The sequence below is a fragment of the Chiloscyllium plagiosum genome, unplaced genomic scaffold, assembly GCF_037043375.1.
Source record: "Chiloscyllium plagiosum isolate Xiang-an unplaced genomic scaffold, Cpla_swu_hap1 HiC_scaffold_23, whole genome shotgun sequence".
Lineage (NCBI taxonomy): Eukaryota > Metazoa > Chordata > Chondrichthyes > Orectolobiformes > Hemiscylliidae > Chiloscyllium > Chiloscyllium plagiosum.
The window spans coordinates 5,561,454-5,588,246 of NW_028270161.1; the positions used below are offsets into that span (position 1 = coordinate 5,561,454).

A 26,793-nucleotide genomic window follows, 5' to 3' on the forward strand; every position below is an offset into this window, starting at 1 on the left:
TGTGAATCTCCGCTGGACACGCTCCAGTGCCAGTATGTCCTTCCTGAGGTGTGAGGACCAAAACTGGACACAATACTCCAAATGGGGCCTAACCAGAGCTTTATAAAGTCTCAGTAGCACAAAGTCACTCACAAAGCAGCATTAATTCTTAGTCTCCTCACTCCAAGATTCCTCTTTATTTAGTGGTGAGTCACGCTCCTATATGGTGAGTGTACTGGATTCGTCATACTAAAGCTGGTGGAGATCCAAAGGTTCATGTGTGTGCTGGCAAACCTTGTTCGTACCTGACACATGATTTTAAAGAGAAATAAACCTTCCATGTTCCAAATAGCCATAAGATGCAATCTATGAGATTCGTTTTTGCAGAAATTAAAAGATTGGTCAATTTATTCATGATTAAAAAAGTTAATTTTACATCTGGAAGTTTAACACCACAAGATAAAACTGTTCTGTACCATTGATACAGTGATATTAAAAATGTAGCATTTAATCTTACACTTGCTGATCCATTGATCATTTTGAACTACTTAAAAATTTGCCATGTTCTTCTCCTCTTGGTAGCAGCAGCTCGCCACCTATTTTTGGACCTTTCTTCTCCTAGAGAGACAGAGAGAATTCAGAAATAACAGTATGCTGACAAAAAACAACTTTGCAGCATTGGAAATGTTATTAAGCGAATAAGACTGTCTGCAAATAAAACCATGAATTTTGACACAAAACAATTTTGCTGGCAACAAAATATTTGACAGACAGTTCATCTAAGTTGAGACTAGCATCATTTGGATATAACCTCCAAATGCACATAAGAACCATCTTCCAAATGTCCTTTTCCACCTGTCCTTCAATCGCCTCAAATTTTTCACGTGGAAAATTTTATATGGACATCCATATAGAGTGAACTCAAGTGAGGTTTAAGGAAGACCACACCACGTGGCCATTGTGGGAAGCTAAGGTCTTCAAGTCAGGGTTCTTTATAGGTGGTGGGAGGGGCAATCAACTCTTTAAACCCAGCAGCACCACCAGGAGTAGTGGCCACTGTTAGAACTACATGTCACAGGATGAGAATTAGCCAGAGGCCCAGAAGAGAGGAGGTTACTTGTTGGGGCCAATCAGGAAGGCCATGGCATGGAGGATTGGTATCGAGGGACAGACTTCCCAGAAGGATACCGAAACAGAGGCCTGCAGCTGGCAGACTGGCTTGCCGGACTACATGCGGTGATCATGTGATGTGATTCCCCCCCTCAACGACCGCACTACTGGAATAACAGCAAGAGTGGGATGAGGTCTGTAATTGGCTCATGCGACCGTGAGGAAATGCAACTTACACCTGGCCCAAGAAACACCCAAATCAACTTTTTGTCCCATGTTCTCAAAGGACAGTCGGCACTTTGGCAATCAATTGTGGCTTTGTTAGTGTCACCCACATCCAATGAATGAATGATGAAAAGAAATTCGGTTATTTTTATTTCACTTTGCACAAGGTTTCACAGGGGTCCTGTCTCCACTGAAGAAAAAGTGTGAAACTAATTCATGAGGAAGATTTCAAAGACACAGAAATCCACAGCTGCATATGGATTATATTTTAAAAAAAGACTAGATGTCCCTAGCGGTTGCTCCTGGACAAACAAATGGTTTAAGATTCCAGACACTATTCATGAACCCGGACACCACTGGATATTCCCTCTCAGAATTTCCTACCGAGGGTATATTCACCAACTCTAAATAAACTGGGCAATGGACTTTGAAAGATCAGCATTTGTAAATAAACATGCATAACCAGATTTCAAAACCTAATATTGTATCAAACCACAAATAGGTTGCAGAATTTTCCAGTGAAGGAAAAAGACTAAAGGCCCCCAATATGGAGCAGTGGCTGGAAACTTTGTCCAGTAATGTCTACTGGGAATGGCAACTCTTTGTCCCAGACTTGCCTGATTATCTAAAAGCTATAATATTCAGTCATTATTAAAGCTAAACATTAGTTACCTCTTGTTCTGTGCCACTCCATTTTCAAGGGTTAAATGATGTGAATTCATGAGTGTCAGCATGGGTTGCTGAACGCTGATCTCTACTCTGGCACGCATTGTCACATCCTGCATCACTGTGATTCCCTTCTTGTCAATTTATTTTACTACTTTAGCAGACAGGTTCTTGGCAACTTATTGTAGCTGCATTTCTTTCAAACTAATCAGGTTTATTCAACTCACTGTGTGAACCTTAAAAACTACATCAGATAAAATATTGCTAATACCATTGAATTTGGATCTCAATCTTGGACTTAGATATCTGACACTAGGAAGGTGGTTTTATTTGTTTATCTTGTTTCCATCCATCACCAGTATTGAAGTTAAAGACCGCAGTCAGACTTCACTTGCCCACTACCTCCCCTAAATATCCTATCAAGTAAATAACTTACATGAAAACTCAAATTTAATTTTTAAAAGTTGTTTAGGTGCATTTAACTCCTGACAGGGGAAGGCCATTGTCTGTATTTAAAAATAAAATGCTTGTTTTGGAAGTAATAGTTTACTATTTTGCCTTATTTTACTCTGCAAAAGATGCATTATTGACTACATTATGATACATCAGAGCAAATTAACACATACAAGTAAGCCAAAACAGCAAGCTGTTCAGAACATGAGAACCTTAGATGAACTCACCTTCAGCATTCCATCTCTCTCCCACTTAAACAAGCCACAGTTACTGAAAACAAATATAAGAAATTACTATTGCGTTAGTCAAATAAGTATATGATTATTTCTTATTATTCCACTCATTTAAAATGTATTAACACTTGGAGGGATATGAGCCAAACACATGCAAGTGGGACTAGCTTAGTTTGGGAACATGTTTGGCATGGACCAGTTGGACTAAAGGGTCTGTTTCTATGCTGGAATACTCTACAAAAACATCTGCATTCTGAAATTCTCAGGAAATTATAAGAACATTCTGATGAGTTAAAACAAAGGTGCTCATTGTTGTGGCTTGTACATACTAACAAACACAAAGATAAAACAAAATGCAAAAGCACAAAATATATTTTTAAAATTACAAAATGGAAAGGGTGGTGGTGGTTGACAAATCAAGTTAATTTTTTTTTCCTTAGTTTTCCATCAAAACGTTAGCATACCAATTCAACAGGTAACAAAAAAGAAAATTGAATGTTGGCCTTTAATTCAAAGACTGAGAGGGGAAAGATATACAAGAGACCTAAGGGGCAACCTTTTCACACAGAGGGTGGTACGTGTATGGAATGAACTGCCAGAGGAAGTGGTGGAGGCTGATATAATTGTAACATTTACAAGGCATTTGGATGAATAGAAAGGGTTTGGAGGGATATGGGCTGGGTGTTGGGATATCTGGTCGGCATGGACGGGTTGGACCGAAGGGTCTGTTTCCATGTTGTACATCTCTCTATCTCTATGACAAAGGAGTCTTGAAACTACAGAAGGCACTTATCAGATCACAGCTAAGGAAGGATATAATCCCACTGGAGGCAATGCAGAGAAAGTTTGCTAGGTGGATACTGGGCGTGGAAGGATTTTCTTTAAGGGAGAGGGAGAGTCATTGTAGTTTAGAATAATGAGAGACTACATTACTGAAAAAGATTTTCAGGGGACTTGTCAAGGTAGATGTGGAAAGGCTATTTCCCCCTGTAGGAAAGCATAATCTCAGACTAAGGGCTGGCACATTTCAGACAGAGATGAGAAGGAATTTCTTCTCTCAAAGAAGAATGAATCTGTGGAATTCTTTACCACAGAGGGCTGTCAAGAGTGGATCATTAATATTCAAAGCTGAAATAAAGGTCTTATCCATGTGTGGAATATTCAGCATTTGGATAGTTAAAAGGACCGAAACTTTCCCACTGCTTAATTCAAGGATCTTCCTACTCCAAATTTGAGAAAATAAGGTATTCCCAATATACCAGACTGAGTTCAAACAAGTACGATGTTTAAAAGTGTGTAAATTGAGACAGCACAATAAAGAGGCTTTGCACTGGAGTTAAAAATCAAGATAATCAAACTTTATTTGCCCCTCTTTTACTGACTTACAATTGCTACTGATCATGAGGGTGATCTTCACTCTTTCCAGAGGAAGGAACCATGTGAATAATCCTCAGCTGTGTTATAATCGTAAAAAGTGGGAATCTGACTTCTTACAAGATTTCGATAGTGTACTGGACTACCCTTTAAAAAGACTACTTATGATAAACATTTGTTCATGAGATAGATATTGGCAAGAAAAAGCTTCATTTTCCTAAAGAAAATAGCATTGCCTGAGAGATAATATATCGCATCGGGTCATAACACTCTCAATGGTGTACCACTGTAAGCGTTTTTTCTATTTTGCTTCAGAATCAGAGTAGGCTTTAACTGTGGATTTAGGTTATTTTTCAATACAACTTACTTTGTTTTGCTCAGGTGCTACTGTTGTAGTTTAGTGGTTTAGTTTGGAGACCATAAAGTCCCTGTGTATACAGAATGCAATGCCCCACAAGCTTCCAGTCTGAAGCCCTCTCTATTTGGGTCTAACAGAATTTTTCTTTGCATTTATTAATCTGCAGTTTTCTCAGTAAGTCCTCACTGAAGGTTATGATTGCATTTCTGGAAACCACAACTTTAAGTGAAGTGAACTTAACTAAACATTAATAAAAGAATCAATGTTAAAATAACATTTAGATTCTATATGAACCTTATCAGAAAAAAAACATTGTGTTCAAGTATTTTACATTGCTATATCCTACATTGGTAAATAACTTTCAAAAATAACTTTAAAATATGAAAGAAAAATGTAACCTGCCATTTACAGTACCATCTTTTCACTGACAATCTTGCTTCCTGATCATTGTGGTCACTGGTCACTCTTCATTGCTCAACCCTGAGTGGCGGGCAGTGACCACATTCCTCATTCCCTGACTGTTCAGGTTGAGGTTTCTCCCTATTCCCTGATCATCCCAGATGTGGCATCTCTCCACTCCCCAGTCTGAGTTGTGCACCACGCTCCCTGACACACTTGCATACAGTTTCTCTCACTTGGACTTATGCTCCTGTTTAAGATCTCGATTTAGCCTAAAGCTGGAGCAGTGATGTTGAAGTGTGAGTCCCAAAGTGTCGGGGGTTTAACAATCTATATGCCTTTCCAAACTGCTTCTTCCTTACTGCTCTTCTCCCAAATTCTTGATCATCGCAATGTTTGAGGACAGGTGAGTAGGGGGACATTTTAAAAAATAATAATGGATTATAAAAGCTCCAGCACCGTGAACCGTTGAGTCTCGCACTTGCACAATGTTGTACATTGGACTGAATCTGAATCTTGAATGTGAACAGAAGTCCAAGAGAGACAGTGAGTGAGTTTGGAACTAGAGAAGGTACCAAATGAATCAAGTATAAAACAAATTTGAAATGAATCACACAACGTTCAACAAGACTTGAAAGGGTTCAGAAAAGATTTACAAGGATGTTACCAGGGTTGGAGGGTATGAGCTATAGAGGTTGAATGGGCTGGGTGTTTTCCCTGGAGTGTTGGAGGCTGAGGGGTGACTTTATAGAGGTTTACAAAATCATGAGGGGCATGGTTAGGCTAAACAGACAAAGTCTTTTCCCTGGGGTAGAGGGGAAAGATATAAAAGAGACTTAAGGGGCAACTTTTTCTCACAGAGGGTGGTGCATGTATGGAATGAACTGCCAGAGGATGTGGTGGAGACTAGCACAATTACAACATTTTAAAGGCATCTAGATCGGTATATGAATAGAAAGGGTTTGGACGGATATAGTCCAGATGCTGGCAGGTGGGACGAGATTGGGTTGTGATATCTGGTCGGCATGGACGAGTTGGACCGAAGGGTCTGTTTCCGTGCTCTACATCTCTATGACTATGGGCCCCATTAAGTTACTGACATTAAAGTGAAACAATGGTAAGCATGGAATGTTTGTGTCTCTCAAAGGGTCATGAATCTGTGAAATTCACTACCAGAGTGCAGTCAATGTTGAGACATTGAGTAAATGTAAAGAGGAGATAGACAGATTTTTAATGAGTAATTGGTTGAAGGGTTATGGAAAGTGGGCAAAAAAACGGAATTGAAGCAGAGATGAGATCAGCCATGATCCTATTAAATGGCGGAGCAGGATTAAGGGGCTCAATTGCCTACTCCTGCTCTCAAATTCTTGTTTAAGAACACAAAAACTTTGAAATGTTATGAAGAACCAAGCAGAAAATATAATCCTTGTATTATAAGAACCATTGAACCACATCCTAAATTTGAAAATGTGCAATAAAAACTCAAATAGGTCGATGAGTCATAGAATCTCACAGCATGGAAACAGACCAAGTTTCCCAAATTAAACTAGTTCCACCTGCCTGTGTTTGGCCCATTTTCCTCCAAACCTTCCCTATTCATGTATCTGTCCAAATGCTTTTTAAATGTTGTAACTGTATCTGCATCCACCACTGGATTCAGGGAGAGCTTATCAAATGGATACAAAATTGTCTTGCGTGTAGGAGACAGAGGGTGGCTGTTTTTCGTGATGGAGGGTTGCTTTTTGGTTTGGAGGCCTGTGACCAGTGGTGTCCCGCAGGGATCATTGCCGAGTCCACTGATGTTTGTTGTTTACGTAAATGATTTGGATGAGAATTAAGGAGGCATGATTAGTAAGTTTGCAAGATGAGACTAAAAGTGGTGGTATAGTCAACAATGAAGAAGGTTGTCTAAGATTACAGAGGGATCTTGATCAATTGGGGCAATAGGCTTGGAGTGGCAGACAGAGTTTAATTTGGATAAATGAGAGGTAAAGTAAAATTTTAATAACATGACTAGAGATAAAAGCTACCCGATCAGGTTATATTCTTAAGGTGTTGTGAATCTGTTGGTGTTATCTGTCCATATTTCCTACCTTTTAAGATGCTTGATATGCATACATTAGCAACTAAGGACGTTTCAATTCTATACTTGACCGTAATGTAATCTGTGTTAACTCACCTTAAAACCAGATGCTTCCCAAAGTGGAAGTTGCAAGTTAAGATTTTGGGGGCGTGAACTCCAAAACAGTAATGACTGCAAGATATTTCCAAGTGATCCCTGATACCCCCTGGGCCTTTTAATAGCCTTGGATGAGGTGCTGGTGAAGGGAGGGAGAGATGTCCCACTCTGTTCCCCACAAACAGCACCTACACCCTCTGCCAAACTTTCAGAACTGAAGTTAAGAAGTGTCAATAAATACGAAATTATAGCTCTGCTTTCTCTCCACATATGCTGCCAGACCTGCTGAGTTTTTCCAGCAATTTCTGATTTTGTTTCTGACAATGGAAAAATGTTTGAGAAGCATTGCTCTAAGGAACTCAGCTCAATGTGTTTTAATGTAAAAGGCAATAGAAGCATAAGCCAATCTTGGAACTCATAACCGACAGTCAATTGCACATCATGAAGAACAACTTTTTTTATGTAATTAAGGTGAAGGTGGCACATATTGATGAATAAATGTGATATTCACAGTAGAAAAGTTTGGTTAGGATTATGTATTAAGAAATACTTTGTTGGGCAAAGGGCAGTAAATACTGGAATAATCTGTTGGGCAACTCAATAAAGAGACAGTATGAACATTCAAAGAGGATTCTGGACTCGGAGAACAAGCATACTGAAAGACTGAGCTTGAGAGGGATAAATGTGGTCTTCACCTTCACTCTTCTAATGTCAGTGTAGCTGACAGGAGTGATATGGAGAAATTGGACCGTATTTGAAGCTTTTGAATGGTCCACTACAAACATTGGAATTATACTATTTTTATTATTAATGATATATTACTTGTAATACACTGATTAAAGTTGCCATTAAACCAAGTCCAACTATAGTAGAATGAGATCTTGAACTGATAATTTCAGAACATTTCAATTTTTCTCTACTGCCGGTCTACCACAAACATACCTGCAGCTTTTCTTTGGTAATCTTGTTAAGGCTATTGCTCTGTTACCACATGGGCATTTAAAGAAGCGTTTGACTGCATCATGCCAATGGTAATCATGGTTTTCACTCACACATGTCTCCAATGGTTTGTAATATGAATATCTGCACTGCAAGAAAAGTGAGCAATCTATTAACTACTTTAAACTTCCATAAACAATTACAAGCGATATAACAGAATTCTGACCCACTGTAAATTTCCAGCATTTTTTGCTTTCAGTACAGATTCTAATCTGCAGTAATTTGCTCCTACATTGTGTTTAATTGACTGCCACAGCTCTTCAAGGAATGCCCAACCTGAAGAAGTTTTGCTCTACCCTCTGACAGGCAGCTCTGATGAAGAATCATCTGGACTCAAAACGTTAGTTTGCTCTCTCTCCATGAATGCTGCCTGACCTGCCGTGATTTCCAGCATTTTTTGTTTTCACAACAGAATTCCTTGCTCTGAAGCAGGGCAACATTTCAATTTAGTTTTGATGAGATTAGACGTTTTACCATGATAAAATTACTAAAGCAAAACACTTAAGGAAGACTCTTCATCGCACCTACTTAGGTCAACAATTAAATAATTTCTTTCATGATAAAATCAATCAATTGTGCAACTTTAAAAAAACATTCTAGAATGTTGGTGTCAATGTATTTATTGCTCATCTTTATTTGTCCAAGGGCGTTATACTATCTTCATGAATCCCTACAGCCCATGTTATGAAGATGCAACCACAGCGTTGCTGGATAAACAGGCCAGGTGATGGTTCAATTATTTTTCTTCCTGCAATTTGACACATGATTTAAACACATTGGTGTGGGATTGGAATTACATATAGAACAGAATAGATCAGATAGGTTTCCTTCTACGTGTGAAGCATCTAAATTTTTTATTACAATCTGACAATTTCATAATCCCTTTTACTGACAGAATCTTTTAAAGGCTGGATGGAATTTGAATATTCCCTGGATAATTACTCCCATGACATACCAACAACGTTAACATATGCCTCAACATGCTCATACCAAAAACAAGTACCACACTAACATATCATGCATTTGAGTGGGTCTTTGAGCTCAACCACATTGTCAAGTTCCCTCACATTAATAGCTTTACCCTAAACTAATTGCCCCGAGTTTGCGGTCAGCATTAGGACTAAGTAATATGCTGCAGACCTCAAAAAAAGATACTCAAAGATCTAATGACCTGTAATGTAGGTTTCTCCTTTCCTGCTGTCAGCTTGAATCTGGAGTCATCTAGCAGCAGTGATGTTATCAAGCAACATAAGCAGCCAATCAGGGAAGCATTTTCATAGACAGTAAATCAGGAAGTAAAAAACCTCATGGGTCCCTCTCTCAAATTTAAATTTTACTCGTAGTTAAATAAATGATTGGCAGAGATGCATGGTATTTTAAAAGGAAGCTACAAATCATTAGAAAACTAAGGCAGTAAATATGAATCTCTTCCATGAAAAACCCAAATGCACATCATTCAACAAGATTTATCTCTCTCAAGGGTTTTTAATCCTAAGAAAAAGAATGGGAAAGTATTACAGGGTGGCACAGTGGTTAGCATTGCTGCCTCACAGCGCTGGGACCCAAGTTCAATTCCCACGTTGGGCAACTGTCTGTGTGGAGTTTGCACATTCCCTCTGGGTGTTACCAGGGGTAAATGTAGGGGAATGAGTCTGGGTGGGTCGCTCTTCGGAGGGTTGGTGTGGACTTGTTGGGCCGAGGGACCTGTTTCCACACTGTAGGGAATCTAACCTAATCAATTCAATAATTCCTTATTGGTTACAACCTTTGGTGACTTCAACAGCACATGCAATGGGGAATAAATCAACAGTTTTGTTGGTGTGACCACTCTAACCTGGCCTACTATTTAAAAAAAAAGTCTCATTTCCACATAACATGGATCAAAATATTAGAGTTCAACAATTGGTTACACAAGCACTTGCTTATCCAGAATTTAAATAGATTGCATAACCTTGTTTTCTTCTCTGCTAACAGATTTAACCTATTATCACATTTTTATTACTTTAAAAATGTCCGGTTTAGTATGAAAAGTGAGACACAAAAATGCTGAAAACATGAGACATTGGAATTTATTATGAACACAGTTGGATGAGTGGAAATCAGGTTTACAATTAGAGCCATCTGGATCAAGACAAGGTTATTTTAAAAAAAAAGACATTGGATCAAGTATGCTTACTAGGAAGGTATGAGAAAACTATTTTCTCATTTAAGAACATTATCCTCAAAGTGTTAAGGAATTTATCTGAACTCTATTAAGCATAATTTTCTGCAACAAGTGATTAAATTGAACATGTGCTATTCTCTATATAAAACATTATATATTTTAATGACATTACAGCACAAGTAACACAGAATTTTCCTATATCTAGTTTTTAATGATTCTAAAAAAATGCAGCTTTAAGTTTAAAGTTGCAGTATGATAAATTTTGAAGCCAAGAACAAATCATGTAATTGATATGTCTTTTAGCATTTGTTTAATTTTCAGCTGTGCTTTTTTCCCAATACTTCAAGAGGTCTCTGCTCCTTCAATTCCATTCTTGTGACCCCTGCTTCCACCACAACGTATCTCTGTCACACCATTGTCTGGCATATCTTCAGCAACTTAAACTGTAAACTCTGGAATTCACTCCTTAAACCACTCTCTCCCCTTTCAGGTTGCTCAAGCTTTCAGTCACCTGTCTAATTCTATCTTAAGTTGGGTGGTGTCAAACTTTGCTCTGAGATTTATGGCCATCTTGTGGATGTAATAAAATCTGTTAAAGCAAGATGGAAGTGGAACATGGAATTGATGAGCAGAATTAACCATGTGGATGAGATTAAGTCAGAAATAAAAGAGAAAGAAAAAGTTTGATTTCTTCCTCTGACCGTACATGTGTTGTGCATCAAATTAGCCCAGTCATAACCTCACTATTATTTGAATAGCCCAACTACAAAAGATGCCATGTGCCCTTCTGCATAGTCAAACCAGGCTAGAAACTCAGGATCTCTGCTTTCATTCACATGAACTGTTACTTGCTTGTAATCATTCCAATGCCAAGATAGAATAAACCAAGAGAAAAAAAATGGACATCTTGGTACTCAGCTGCCTTGTTTCTATCTACATCTGGATATCTGAGATAGTCCTTTCATTAAGAAGAAAACTAGATGTAATGATTTTCCAAGATTCACATATCTATTGGCTGCTTTAGTTTCTGTCTGGCTTACATTTTAATACTGGTGTGTGCTGATAACATCATCATTATTTCTACTTAAGGATCTAGGTGCATATGCCAAATAGGTCCTGAAAAGCTTTCTTAAGGGTCTTTGATTTAAAACTGACAAGCTATAGCTTTTATCAATCCATTTTTCATAGGTCACCTCCAGAACATTTCCCATCAAACCTGCACATCCCTGGACACTATGGACAATTTAGCATGGCCAATCCCATCGAACCTGTACACCTTTGGATTATGGGAGGAAATCGGTTCACCTGGAGGAAACCGACGCAGACACGGGGAGAATGTGCAAACTCCACACAGACAGTCACCAGAGGGTGGAAACGAACCCGGGCCCCTGGCGCTGTGAGGCAGCAGTGCTAACCATTAAGTAGCCTCTGCACCTTCTAAGTAGTTTCTGGATCTGATTTTCCTCAATTCTACTTTCCTCCCTTTTCCCCATAGCCCTTGATTCCTTCCCAGTTTAAATGTCTGTCTATCTGAGCCTTGAATATACTTAACGACCCAGCCTTGATAGCCCTGTGCGGTAAAGAATTCGCAGATTCATTACCCTCAGAGAAGAGATTTCTCATCTCTGTCTTAAACGTGCAATTCATTTTTCTGAAATTATATCCTAGTATTGACTCTCCCACAAGGGGAAATAACTTCTCTGCATGTAAGCTGTCAAGTTCCATAAGAATTTCGTATTTTTCAATAAGGTCGCTGTAGGAGTGCACCTGAATTGGAAGGGGACTAATATACTGGCAGTGAGATTTGCTAGAGCTGCTCAGGAGGATTTAAACTATTAAGGCTGTGGTGGGGAAGCCAGTGAGGGAAGAGATCAATCAGAGACTGGTACAGTTGAGAAAAGAAGCAAGTCAAACAATCAGGGTAGGCAGGGGTCAAAGCAGAAAACAAGATAGGACCGACAAATTAAACTGCAATTATTTCAATGCAAGAGGCCTAACAGGGAAGGCAGATGACCTCAGGGCATAGTTACGAACATGGGACTGGGATATGATAGCAATTGCAGAAACGTGGCTCATGGATGGACAGGACTGACTGTTCCAGGATACAAATGCTACAGAAAGGACAGAAAGGAAGGCAAGAGAGGAGGGGGAGTGGCATTTTTGATAAGGGATAGCGTTATAGTTGTACTGAGGGAGAACATCCAGGGAAGTTATTTGGGTTGAACTGAGAAATAAGAAAGGGATGATCACCTTTTTGGTTTGTATTATAGACCCTCTAATAGTCAGGGGCAAATTGAGAAACAAACTTGTAAGGACATCTCAGCTATCTGTAAGAATATTAGGGTGGTTATGGTAGTGAATTTTAACTTACCAAACATGGACTGGGACTGCTATAGTGTTAAGGGCTTAGATGGAGAGGAATTTGTTAAGTATGTACAGGAAAATTTTCTGATTCAATATGTAGATGTCCGTATTAGAGAAAACTTGGCATACTTTTGGGAAATAAGGCAGGGCAGGTGACTGAGGTGTAAGTGGGGGAGCACTTTGGGGCTAGCAATCATAATTCTATTATTTTTAAGATAGTGATGGAAAAGGATAGACCAGATCTAAAAGTTGAAGTTCGAAATTGGAGAAAGGCCAATTCTGATAGTATTAGGCAAGAACTTGCAAAAGCTGATTGGGGGGCAGATGTTCACAGGTAAGGGGACGGCTAGAAAATGGGAAGCCTTCAGAAATGAGATAACAAGAGTCCAAAGAGAGAATATTCCTATTAGGGTGAAAGGAAAGGCTGGTAGGTATAGGGAATGCTGGATGACTAAAGAAATTGAGGTTTTGGTTAAGAAAAAGAAGGAAGCATATGTCAGGTATAGACAGGAAAGATCGAGTGAATCCTTAGAGGAGTATAAAGGCAGTAGGAGTACACTTGAGAGAGAAATCAGGACGGCAAAAAGGGTACATGAGATAGCTTTGGCAAACAGAGTTAAGGAGAATCCAAAGGGTTTTTACAAACACATTAAGGACAAAAGGGTAACTAGAGAGAGAATAGGGTCCCTCAAAGATCAGCAAGACGGCCTTTGTGAGGAACCACAGGAGATGGGGTAAGATACTAAATGAGTATATTGCATCAGTGTTTACTATGGAAAAGGACATGGAAGGTAGGGAAATAGATGGTAACATCTTGAAAAACGTCCATATTATTACAGAGGAGGAAGTGCTGGATGTCTTGAAAGGCATAAGAGTGGATAAATTCCCAAGAGCTGATCAGGTGTACCCAAGAACACTGTGGGAAGCTAGGGAAGTGATTGCAGGCCCCCTTGTTGAGATATTTGTATCATCGGTAATCACACGTGAGGTGCTGGAAGATTGGAGGTTGGTTAACGTGGTGCCGCTGTTTAAGAAGGGTGGTAAGGACAAGCCAGGGAACTACAGACCAGTGAGCCTGATGTCAGCAGTGGGCAAGTTGTTGGAGGGAATCCTGTGGGACAGGATGTTCATGTATTTGGAAAGGCAAGGATTGATTAGGGATAGTCAACATGGCTTTGTGTGTGGGAAATCATGTCTCACAAACTTGATTGAGTTTTTTGAAGAAGTAACAAAGAGGATTGATAAGGGCAGATTGGTGGAAGTGATCTATATGGACTTCAGGGAGAACTAGCAATTTGGATACAGAACTGGCTCAAAGGTAGAAGACAGAGGGTGGTGGTGGAGGGTTGTTTTTCAGATTGGCCTGTGACCAGTGGAGTGCCACAAGGATCAATGCTGGGTCCACTACTTATCGTTATTTATATAAATGACTCGGATGTGAGCATAAGAGGTATAGTTAGTAAGTTTGCTGATGACACCAAAATTGGAGGTATAGTGGACTGCGAAGAAGGTTACCGTAGGTTACAATGGGATCTTGATCAGATGGGCCAATGGGCTGAGAAGTGATAGATGGAGTTTAATTTAGATAAACGCAAGGTGCTGCATTTTGGAAAAGCAAATTTTAGCAGGAGCTATACACTTAATGGTAAGGTCCTAGGGAGTGTTGCTGAACAAAGAAACCTTGGAATGCAGATTCATAGCTCCTTGAAAGTGGAGTCGCAGGTAGATAGGATAGTGAAGACGGCATTTGATATGCTTTCCTTCATTGGTTAGAGTATTGAGTACAGGAAAGTCATGTTGAGGCAGTACAGGACATTGGTTAGGTCACTTTTGGAATACTGCGTGCCGGAAGGATGTTGTGAATCTTGAAAAGGTTCAGAAAAGATTTACAAGGATGTTGCCAGGGTTGGAGGATTTGATACAGAACTGGCTCAAAGGTAGAAGATAGAGGGTGGTGGTGGAGGATTATTTTTCAGACTGGAGGCCTGTGACCAGTGGAGTGCCACAAGAATTGGTGTTGGGTCCACTACTTTTCATCATTTATATAAATGATTTGGATGTGAGCATAAGTGGCATAGTTAGTAAGTTTGCAGATGACACCAAAATTGGAGGTGTAGTAGGAGAGGTTGAATAGTTTGGGGCTGTTTTCCCTGCAGCATCGGAAGCGGAGGGGTGACCTTATAGAGATTTATAAAAACATGAGGGGCATTGATAGGGTAAAGAAACAAAGTCTCTTCCTTGGGGTGGGGGAGTCCAGAACTAGAAGGCATAGGTTTAGGGTGAGAGGGGAAAGATATAAAAGAGACCCAAGAGGCAAGTTTTTCCACTCTGAAGGTGGTACGTGTATGGAATGAGCTGCCAGAGGAAGTGGTGGAGGCTAGTACAATTGCAACATTTAAAAGGCATCTGGATGAGTAAATAAATAGGAAGGGTTTGGAAGGATATGGGCCAGAAGCTGGCAGGTGTGACTAGATTGGGTTGGGATATCTGGTCGGAAGTGTCTGATAACCATCATAAGATCATGGGAACCTGGGGGTTGTTCATAAGAATACTTATTATTGATAAGGTGTTGCATTGGATTTGGTATACGAAGTAAGGGGGAGAAACAGTGATCATGTTGTATGTGATGGTTAACAGAAAGTGTACAAAAACTGAGCATGTCATGGATCTCCCTTCCAAGGTTGGTCTTTTGGCTTGCTCCCAGCATTAACTGGTTTCTGCATGAATAAACTTCCACTTGCCCGAGTCCTGCCTGCCTCCTGAGTTTTCATTTCCCATTGGGAAAACGCTCCAATAGTCGCCTTCAATTCATTTAAATTCCAATGAACATAGGCACAACTACTTGACTCCTCTTAATAAGATAGTTTCCCCCCCCCCGTACCCAGTATCAGTCTAATGAACCTTCTCTGGATTGCCTCCAATAGCAGTAAAATCTTTCCTTAAGTACAGCTGTGGTCTGACCAGTGTCTTGTCTAGTTCGAGCAAAATTTCCCTGCTTTTATATTCCATTTCCTTTAAAATAAAATCCATTTTATTTTGCCATACTGTTCCATTTGCCTTCGTTATAAACTGAACTTGCTAACATTTTGTGATTCACACAGCATTCCCAAATCATTGTGTACTGTGGCCTCTTCACTTTTTTTCTGCACTTAAGTAATATTCAGCTTGTTTTTTTTCCCCCCATCAAAGTGCACAATTTCCCACATCTTCCAAGAATTCTTCAATTCTGGAATACAACTGAGAGAATTGGGGCCTCAAGTCAAAATAAGAGTGGGCACATTGGTTATTGCTGAATAGGAATAGTCCTACAATTCTCTTGCGTTGAAAGTTGGTTTATTAAACTCTGGTGTTAAAAGAAATGCATTTTAGAAGAAAACAGGTGAAGATAATTGAGCTTAAAGAAACATTCATCTGAATCATATAATTCCTACACTGTGGAAACAGGCCATTTGGCCCAACAAGTTCACACCGACTCTCCAAAGAGTATCCCAGTCAGACCCATTCCCCTACCCTATTACTTTACATTTCCCAAGATGAATTCAACTAACCTACACATCCCTGAACACTATGGGCAATTTAGCATGACCAATTCACCTAACCTGCACATCTTCGAACTGCGGAAGGAAACCGGAGCACCCTGAGGAAACCCACGCAGACACAGGAAGACATAGTCACCCCAGGCTGGAATCAAACCCGGTCCCTGGCGCCATAAGATAGCAGTGCTAAACACTGAGCCAGTGTGCCGCTCGATTTTCATCTATTTTATATGCCATCTACTTTAATCTTTCTATACTCTATTCTTTGGATAGTGTTTCATAAATCTTAGGTTGCAATGCTAGTGGTTGTAAAGCAGATTAGTGGAGTAGATGTGTCAACCAGTACTTGTCTTATTCAGGCAAGTCATTAACCCAAACAATTGGTGCATTATAGAAAACATGACTGTTGGAAAGTTACATCAAAATGTCTTGTTTATCAACAATACAAGACCACAGCCTCTCAAATTTATCATACTATTGAAACATTTAATTTGAAGCACAGGATACAATTGAGTTCTTTGACGCTGACCAGAGAATGGTCACATACATTCTTCATTGGTCTCTTAATTTCACTCACCGTTTTACAGCTTACCACTCTGCACTTCAATTCAAGGATGTTTCTCATCTTTTCTTCCATTTGATCTTTTTTCACTAGCGGCTCAAAGTATTGCTCTTGAAGCTCGGCTTCTACCTATTGAAACATACAACAATTCTCAATCCTTATACCAAATTACAGTTAGCATTTCTGTTAAGCTATACATGTTCAAGTAAAATTACTGAATAACCAAATTGTAATACAAACACTAATAAATATGTTCCATAAAACTATAGCTTATTAGACTGTGTATTTAAATGAGCCAGTGCAGGACTGATTACAATTATTTTATTTATTCATGGGTTGTGGGCTATGTCATCATTTATTGCCCATCACCAATTGTCCACAGGGCAATGAAGAGTCGACCATATTGCTCTGAATCTGGTATTACCCGGTAAAGATGGCAGATTTCCTTTCCTAAATGCAATTAATGAACCCAATGGAATTATGACAACAATTGACAATGGTCACCAGTAGACTGGCTTTATTTAAACTCCATATTTGTGTGGAATTCAACTTCACCATCTGCAATCGTAAGATTTGAACCCATGTCCTCAAAGCATTAGCCTGGGTGATAGTGACACCATACCACTGCCTCCCCAGGAGGAAGCCCAGGAAATTAAAAGGATTTAATCACCTATTATTGCTTTGATATCTTTAAATTTAACTTACAGAAAAAAAACCTTTCATTTACAGTGTTTTTTATGGTCACAGGATATAAAAAATACTTCACAGTCAGTAAACCTTTGAAATGATGAACTATTGTAACCTAGGGGATACATGGTAGCCATTTTGTGCACCAGGTACTGTAAAAAGCAATAAAGTTAAATGTGATGGTTGGTTTTGCTGGTTTCGTTGAGAGCTAAATGTTTGTCAGGGCACCAGAAGGAACCCTGCTTTTCTCTAAATAGTATAAAGGGATCTTTTACAATCACTTCAAAGAGTGGTTAGTTGGGAGCTAGTTTAATGCTCCATCCAAAAGGTGGTGACCAAGTAGCAATGGATCAGTGCTAGCTCCATTCAATCGGTAGCCTGTTGCCTTGGAATAAGGAAGTTGTGGGCTCAAGTCATGGGATTCAGATTGAGTGTGCCAATGGGATACAAAATTGGCTTAATGGCAGGAGATAGAATGATGGTGGAGGACTGTTTTTGGGACTGGAGGCCTTTGACAGGAATCAATGTAGGGTCCACTTTCCTTTGTCATTTATGTAGATGATTTTGATGAGAATATAGGAAGCATCGTTAGCATGTTTGCAGATCACACCAAGATTGGTGGTATAGTGGACACTGAAGGAGGCTAATATTTACAGAGATCTTGATCAGAACTGAAAATGTGTTGCTGGAAAAGCACAGCAGGTCAGGCAGCATCCAAGGAACAGGAGAATCGACGTTTCGGGCATGAGCCCTTCTTCAGGAATGAGGAAAGTGTGTCCAGCAGGCTAAGATAAAAGGTAGGGAGGAGGGACTTGGGGGAGGGGCGTTGGAAATGTGATTGGTGGAAGGAGGTAAAGGTGAGGGTGATAGGCCGGACTGGGGGTGGGGGTGGAGAGGTCAGGAAGAAGATTGCAGGTTAGGAAGACGGTGCTGAGTTCGAGGGATTTGACTGAGACAAGGTGGGGGGAGGGGAAATGAGGAAACTCGAGAAATCTGAGTTCATCCTTGTGGTTGGGGGGTTCTTGATCTTGATCAATTGGGTTAATGGGCTGAACAGTGGCAGATGAAGTTTCATTTAGATAAATGGGAAGGTATTGCATTTGGTAAAACAAACATATACAATTAAAAGTAGGGTTCTGGGTAGTGTTTTAGAACAGAGATCCTTGGGATTCAGGTACATAATTCTTTGAAGTTTGCATCACAAACAGATAAGATGGTTAAGAAGGCATTTATCACACTTGCCTTCATTGCTCATGTCTTTCAGTTTCAGAGTTAGGACATTAGGTTGAGGGTGTATATGACATTGGTGAGGCCGCTTCTGGAGTACTGTGTCCAGTTCTGGTCTCCCTGTTATAGGATGGATATTATTAAGCTGGAGAGGATTCAAAAGAAGTTACCAGGATATTGCCAGGAATGGAGGGTTTGAGTTATAAGGAGAGCCTGGATAGACTGGAAATTTTGTCCACTGGAGTGTAGGAGGTTGAGTAGTGACATTCTAGAGGTTTATATAATCATGAGGAATATAGATACGGTGTATGGCAATGTCTTTTCCCCAGTGTGGAGGAATTCAAAACTAGGTGGCATATTTTAAGGTAGAAGGAGAAAGATTTTAAAAAGACATGACGGGCAATTTATTTACAAAGAAAGCGGTTCGCGTGTGGAATGAGCTTCCAGAGGAAGTGGTGGATGGGGGTACAGTTACAATATTTAAAAGACATTTGGATAAGTACATGAATAAGAACTGTTTGGAGGTATATGGGCCAAGCGCAGACAGATGGGAATAGATTAGGTTGAGATTATGGTTAGACCGAAGGGTTTGTTTCTGTGCTGTATGAATCTAAGTCCCATTGCAGACCTTGAGCAACGAATCTTGGCTGACATTCCCATGGTGTAATGGGATAATGCTGCACTGTCAAGGAGAAGAAGTTAGAGACCAGCAATCACCATAGCAAAACAGTGCCTATTGGGTGATGTGTCCCAACCTCATAGTAACGTAAAATGACTTGAAACCAAATCTTGTGACTCATGAGAATGCAGGCCCCATTAAATGAGCAGCATTGGCATTGGAATAATATAAAACACAGCAACATTATACAGGGGCTTACTGAATGTCCAGAGGAAAACAAAATTAATTTTAAGTCTGATATGTCTCTTGTGAAAAAAGGTCATATTGGATTTCAAACATTAATTCTGCTTCTCTTCACAGATTTTGCCAGATCTTTAAGTTTTTCCAGCATTTTACATTTTTATTTCATATCTCCCATATTTCCAGTATTTGTTTTTATTTTGCTGAACATCTGTTAATCAGGAAAACAGAAATTCTTTCAACCCCAAAGACGTTACTTGCTTTTCAATCTATGCATTCCGGTTTTCCATCACAAAAAGTCCAAAAGATATCTTTATTGTGCTAAGCTAAGTGCCACAATCTTTTAAAGTTTATGAACACCTTTTGGGCAGAATTACAACTGAACTTTTCATGACCCTTCACTTAAATGTGTATGAAAAAGTCTGCAACTAACAAATGATAAGGTTCTTAAAATACGTCGTCCATATTTCCTTTCTATAGGACTGATCTGAACTTTTAGCTTCAGAGATAGAAGTACAACAACGTTGACTGGCAGAAATTGGTGTACACATTGGCAAAAGAGACAGGACAAAAAGAAATTGCTCAATGTGCACATTTTATAGCCTGCAAAACGTCTGAGTTAGATGGTGTTTCTGTGCCAGATTATAAATGTCTTGTTGCAAAAGCAAACATGATTAAGTTCCCTGTCTCTTTAGCGTGGAACACAGACTGCCATTATATGATTAGCTAGTGGAGCTTTAACAGGAAAAACATGACCTGAACATAAACCACAACTGGCCTCATTCCATAATGTACAGTGCTGCAGTTAGACAGGAGAGACACAGACAGACTGGTCGCACCTCTTGTACTGCGCCAACATGTCTCGATCGTGCATTCAGTATTTTCTGAAACTCTTCTGAGTCCAGGTACTCCAGCTGTTCATGGCGCTTCTTTAAAGTTGGTTCATCATTTCCCTCACCTGTAGAAAGAGAGTTTTGAAGATGTTTGGATACTAAGAAGCCTCACATAAAGATGCGTAAAGAGGTTAATAATTTCTGTTTTAAAATGTAAGATTTACTTACCTCATTTATGAAGACTTACATTATATGACCAGTACATACTAAATAGCTAATTAAACCTCTAAAGGTTTCTGTGATGCTGGGAACAATTTATCAGAGGCATGAACAATTTTGATTTATCTTTAAATAAATGCCTTCATTCCAATGTATTTTATGAATCTATGATGATGTCTGTCACAACACACACAAGCTTCGGCAAGTGGTAAGCAACATTTATGACAAGAGCCAACTAATGACTATCTCCAGCATGAAAAAATCTAACCAACTCCTCTTCATATGCAATGGCATCACGATCACTGAATGCCCCATCATCAGATCCTGTTGGCTTACCCTTGTCCAGAGATTGAACTGGATTATATTCAGCGAAATATTGTGGCTGAAACAGCAAGCCAGAGGTTACAATATTTGCAACAAATCATCACCTGACTCCCTACAGCCTGCCCATCACTGACAAGGTACAAGTAGGGAATGGAATACTGTCCACTTGCCTGCATGAGTTCAGCTCCAATAACACTAAAGGAGCTTAACACCATCCAAGACAAAGCAGCCAACTAGACTGGCATTCCCTCCATCACTAACTCACTGTGGTAGCAGTGATGTACTGCATCAACCTGTCCAAATTCCTCAACAGCACCTTCCAAACACGTGGCCTCAAAGCGCTAGAGGAAGGGCAGCAGATAAATAGGAAACCCATAACCTGCCATTTTCTTACAAGCCACACATCATCCTAACATAAACCATATCAGGATTCCTTCATTGTCACTGAATTATAAGCTAGGAACACCAATACTGTGGGTGCACTGATACTATATGGACAGGGTAACAGAATGGGCAAGAATATTCATATTATATTTCATTTCCATAAGTGTGAAGTTATCTGCTTTGGTGGAAAAAAAAACAAAGGGACAACATTTCTTAGATGGAGAGAGTTTGGAAAGTGCTGTCATCCTGGACTTGGTGTCCTTGTTTATACATCACTAAATGCTAGCATATAGATGTTGCAAGTATTTATGATGTGGAGGTGCCAGTGTTGTACTGGGGTGTACAAGGTCAGAAAGTCAGGTGATACCAGTTTATAGTTCAATAGGTTTATTTGAAATCACAAGCTTTTGGAGAATTGCAACACTCCAAAAGTAAATACTTAGGAAAGCATATGGTACATTGGCCTTCATTGCAAGGTGATTTGAGTATAAAAGTAAAGAAATAGAATTAGAAATAGAGTTCAGCGTAAAGATGTCTTAGTGCAATTGTATAGGCCCTTGATGAGACCGGATCTGGATTGCTGTATACTGTTTTGATATCATTTTCCAAAGAAGCATATACTTGCCCTAAAAGGAGAACAATGGAGGTTCACCAAATTAATCCTTGGGATGGCCAGAATGTCTTCTGAGGAGGATACTGAAACAACTGTGCTTGTAATCTCTACCAGTTTGATGTATGAGAGGTGATTGCATTGAAAATTATAAAATTCTTACAGAGTGTGACTGGGTGGATGTGGATAGCATGCTTCCCCCAGCTGATGACTCTAGAACCAGGAGACATAATTTCTAAAAAAGAGGCAAGAATTTTAAGACTGAGATGGAGTGAATTTCTTAACTTAGCGGGTGGTGAATCTTTTAAATTCTCTACTGTAGAGATTCAAACATTCAGTATATTCAAGATGGAGATTGCTAGATTTCACAAGACTAATGATATCAAGGGACATGGAAGTGGTGCAGCAAAGTGGAATTGAGTTAGACTACCGACCATGATCTAAGTGATTGATATAACAGATGCAAAAAGCTGAATGGTCCACTCTTGTTCCTATGCGACGGTTCAAGAAAGCAGCTCACCATCAATTTCTCCAGACCCTTTAGGAATGAGCAATAAATGCTGGCCTCGCCAGCAAGCTCATATCCAAGGTCAAATTTTTTCAAAAGCCTTGTAAATATCCTGTGCTGTTTTAAAGCACAGTTAGGAATACTTTGCTTGCATCTCCCAGCAAATGTCAGTTCTTTCATGGGACAGTAGAAGTTTATAGAGGTTTCTTGAGACATGAATGACTTTACTTCCTGATATCTCATATGCCCTGAAAATCCACACATTTGTTTTGAACTACCTCCCCACCAGTGCCTTCACCCCCAAGGGCTGATTAGTTGAGGCAGTGATATACACGGCTGATTTGCACTGCAATCATATTTTGGAGTTCAATTAAATGCATTTTAGCAAATTTCTGCAAATAAACAGGGAAGCCACATGGCACAGTGAGTAGCTTTCCTGCATCTGAGCAAGATGCTTTGGGTTCATGATGCACACTAGGTCTATTGGCCACATAAGGTGCGTTTGTAACCAGGCCAGACAGATTGATGTTCATCCTGCAAATGTTTCCACATGCCCAATGGCTGGACGTGAAAACAGGAGTTTCCTGGTCAGTCATTCCACACAAAGAAACAGCAAACCACAGGAGTCCATGGAGTAACCATCAGAAACGAGGAACAGGAGAAAAGACAGATGTAAAGATAAACAGCTTGGGGACATACTTCCAATGCAAAGCAATGCAATTTGAAGCACGTGCTACACCAATCAAAACAGCTCAGCGCACAAAAAGAATCTGAACTATTTAAGTTACAGAAAACAGAATATTCAATTTCCATGAATATCTTAAAAATATAATTTCCATCACTTGTTAAGAAGCTTTTCAGTTTGTAACTACATTAAAGCTTCTTAGAGCATAATGAGCAGTTCAATAAGAAGATTCAGATAAAATGGGTGAATATCAACAAACAACTGAGATAGCAGTGAAAACATAAATGTACATGAGCATTCAGGCATGAAATTAACTCCTGCCCAGAAGCAAATATTATTTATTTATTTTAGCATTGCTTTCACCAATACAGCAGATGTTAGAATACACACTTCTTGCTTGGAACAGAAATATTTTGTAATCTTCCAATGTAGCTACATACAGTGCAAATAAAAACTGGAGTGGGGGAAAAAGTCAAATGTCAAGCCCCAGCAGGATACTACTTCATTATTTGGTGAGTACCACTATTCTTTTAGGAAAATTGGAAGACAGCAGGCATTGTAACTAGTTACTTTTAGATACACTTCAGTTTTGCCGAACTTAGTTTCATAGTAATTGTAACACAATAAATAAATTGTCATCTCTATAATTAGCATGATTCATAATACCTCAGATGATGCCAATGGTTATTGTGAACATTCTAAAACATTGGAATTAAAAGAAGATTGACTTGGGAAATGGAAACATTCAATTACCCATGAGTAGAGTGAACCCTTGAGCAATATTTACTTTAGTGGTTTCTTCCATCAGTAAGAGTACGGCATTGTTGATGTGGCTCCGTACTTGAGGTTAGCAACATTATACATGCGGCACGCCGCTACGGCTTCTCACAAAACTGATGTGGTATGGACATGGCCAAGAAAAACAAGATTAACTTTTTTTTTCCACTTTCTCTCGACTCCCCCAAACACTAAATACTTTGAAAACAAATTCGTATTTCTTCTTTCTGTTATTGTGATGTAGATTTTATTCTGCTATTGGACGGCATTCAATAAATAATTCCGACTTTGCTTGGAATTACACCACAGATGGTGCTAGAAGCTGCATATATTCGCACATGACCCTTTCTTTGTCGTATTTGTCTATTACTGCAGTTTTTTCAATGAGGAAAGGGTTATAGGGATGGTCAATCTCTGCTGCATACTCCATAGCAATAACCTAACAAATCAGTGTCTATCTACATGGTCTGAGCTTAATCAGCAAACTAAAATTGACAGTTAACAGTCCCCTTTGCATCTCCATGCCAACCAATCAGAACCCCATTCTCATGCTGTATACATTTTTGTTCCCTTTCCAAATTTGGTTTCTTGTATTTCAATCCTGACCAGTGCAAGTTGAAGAACTTTGACTTCATAACTCTTTCAAACAATGTATAGGTTTTGTATGACCAAATTATCAATTCTATTATTATCTTTTTGTAATTCAACATTTATCACTTTCCAACACATTTTAGGGCTGCACACTGTACCATGATATTTGGATGCAGATACATAGTATGTAAAATACAAATCTGGTTTTCTACCTTGATGTTTTGTCCAAAGCTAGAAGCAAAGCATGTAGATTCAGTTCTATTTGGATAGTGGCTAGATTTTTGATATTTATATACTGACCAAAAAGGTACCTAGTCTAGACAATGTTTCTCAAGTTATGAATGTTTAGAATGCAAATTTGCCATGGGCAGAATCATAAAAGTATTATTAATAGGTTTATACTGTAATCTACCTCAGCTCCACTATACTTGTTTATCTTTTAAGATGCTCCTTAAAACCTATATTTTGGCCCGCCTGACTCAATATTGTCTTCTCATACCTTGCTTTATAACACTTCCAGGGACATAGTGTTATGGAAGTGTTATATAAAATATTCAAAGTTTGTGAGAATATATATAAAATATATTGCATTGCTCTTGTTGGAACAATGAGGGTGGTGATTACAGCAACGCAATGGTAACTTTCCAACTTTTCTGTTCCTGAACAACTTACAAAATCTACAGTATAGCCTGAGATGACTCTCACGATTGAATTACTTTGATTTGATGGTCAGGATTAGGACCGATTGAAAGGAGTGTAGATTTGGTAGGTAGCAGTCAGTACAATTAAGGGTGAAGAAAAGTGATTTGACAAGAATGTAAGGCAGTGCTGAGAAAATTTCTTATAATTACAGGAATTATGAAGAAACAATTTATTGCAGTTTTGAGCTAGTTTTCCCCCTTAGTGGCATTTTAATTTGCTTTGGAATCTCAGTGCTTGCTTTCTCACACAGGCTATTAAATACTTGTTTGTCTAATAGTAGCCCATTTATCTGGTAATTTTGGACCACTATTACTTTTAACAATTCTTCCCCATTGCATTTGGCACCACATTTACTGGTATGAAGTATGGCTTAAAATCTCAAATGGCTGTTGTTTACCAACTTTCAACTGGTTCCGAGTGATAATATGGATGTAGCAAGAAATAGAGATCGATACTGGGTTGGGAAACAAAGTTTATTCAAAAATGAACAGGTTAAATTGAAAATATATTTCAAGGGAAGGGTGTCAATATTTTCTTCTGCTTTACCATAGCAAAATATTCAATGTAAGCTAACTAGACTACATTTATTATCACAGATTCTTCATGGTACTGAGATGATCTTCTGCCTCCGCTAAGATTACTGATAGATGAAGAAAGACCTTTCAGCAAGAAGTTAAATTCAAGACAAATTGATGACTTAGGATCGGAATATGAATTGAAGACCAAACTCACAGTTAAAGTCAGCTAGCTTGTGATTTAATCTGAGTTGTTAACTACTTAAGTCAGTCTTATCTTCTCCATGTCAAACTCCAATATAAAATTAGTTTTGAATCATACAGCATTGCAGGGGACTATTCTTAAAACTCTTTATTCTTTCACAGAGCATGGACATGGTTGGCAAGGTCAGCATTTGTTGTTCATCCCTAATGAACAATGAAATCAATGGCATGCTACATTCATCCACATTGCTGTGGCCCTGGAGTCACATGTAGGCCAGCAGATTGCCTTCCCTAAAGGATATTAGTGACCAGGTGGGTTTGTATGACCATCGATGATGTTATGCTCACTATTACTAACAATAGCTTTATATTCCAGATTTATTGTTTGGATTTAAATTCCACCACCTGTTATTGTAAAATTCAAATCTGTGCCTGTAGAGTGACATTAGGATTATACTATCATCTCGCTTTTGAGGTCCATTTCTTTTCTGTCAGCTTTTTTTGAACATTAACCCCATCAGTCCCACTCTTTCTCCATAGCTGTGTGAATGTTTTTTTCTTTAAAAATGCATTTACTTCCCATGATAAGCCCAGTTCCACCAATAACATCTGGCAATTTCAAGTATGTTTTCTACTCAAAAAAAGTTGGCTAAAAAAAAAACTGAAATACTAGAGTGAAAATATTAAATGCTAGAAAACCCATCAGGAGCTGGCAGAGCAAAAGAACTTTGCTATATTCTTCATTTTGACTATTCTGAAAAGAAATCGAAGGATAATGGACAACAAACTCTGGACGTCTCTCAGCTACAACTCACCAGGTATGGAAGAAAGATTTTTCTCTATACGCTCCAATATCCTTGCAGGCATCTCTCCTGTGTTGGGCAGTTTCCTCTTCACACAGTTGGGGTCCTCCTTTGTTAGAATTTCACCTTTTTTACGTAGTTTAACAATAGCTGCCACCTAGAAAACGTAACAAAGTGGAATCTAGTGATATTTGTTGTTTGTCTTAGTGACTAGAATGCAAATTGAAAGTTCAATCAAAGACTTGTATCTAACTCTTTTGCATG

At 39.0% G+C, this 26,793-nt stretch overlaps 1 protein-coding gene across 3 annotated transcripts in view; it reads right to left on the reverse strand.

Annotated features, from left to right (window-relative positions):
- Window positions 1-357: 357 nt before the first annotated feature.
- Window positions 358-26,793, reverse strand: part of mcm10 (minichromosome maintenance 10 replication initiation factor) — a 57,310-nt gene continuing 30,874 nt past the window's right edge. For 2 of the 3 annotated variants that reach the window (XM_043714164.2, XM_087999759.1), the window contains 6 exons: window positions 26,542-26,686; window positions 20,214-20,332; window positions 16,617-16,730; window positions 7,919-8,064; window positions 2,661-2,703; window positions 358-597 (listed from right to left, as the gene is read on the reverse strand). In XM_043714164.2, the coding sequence (XP_043570099.2) occupies window positions 514-597; window positions 2,661-2,703; window positions 7,919-8,064; window positions 16,617-16,730; window positions 20,214-20,332; window positions 26,542-26,686 (651 nt within the window). In that variant the 3' untranslated portion in view covers window positions 358-513. Of the gene's footprint in view, window positions 598-2,660; window positions 2,704-7,918; window positions 8,065-16,616; window positions 16,731-20,213; window positions 20,333-26,541; window positions 26,687-26,793 lie in introns of those variants that run through there. The other variant, XR_015761200.1, reaches the window with a different exon arrangement.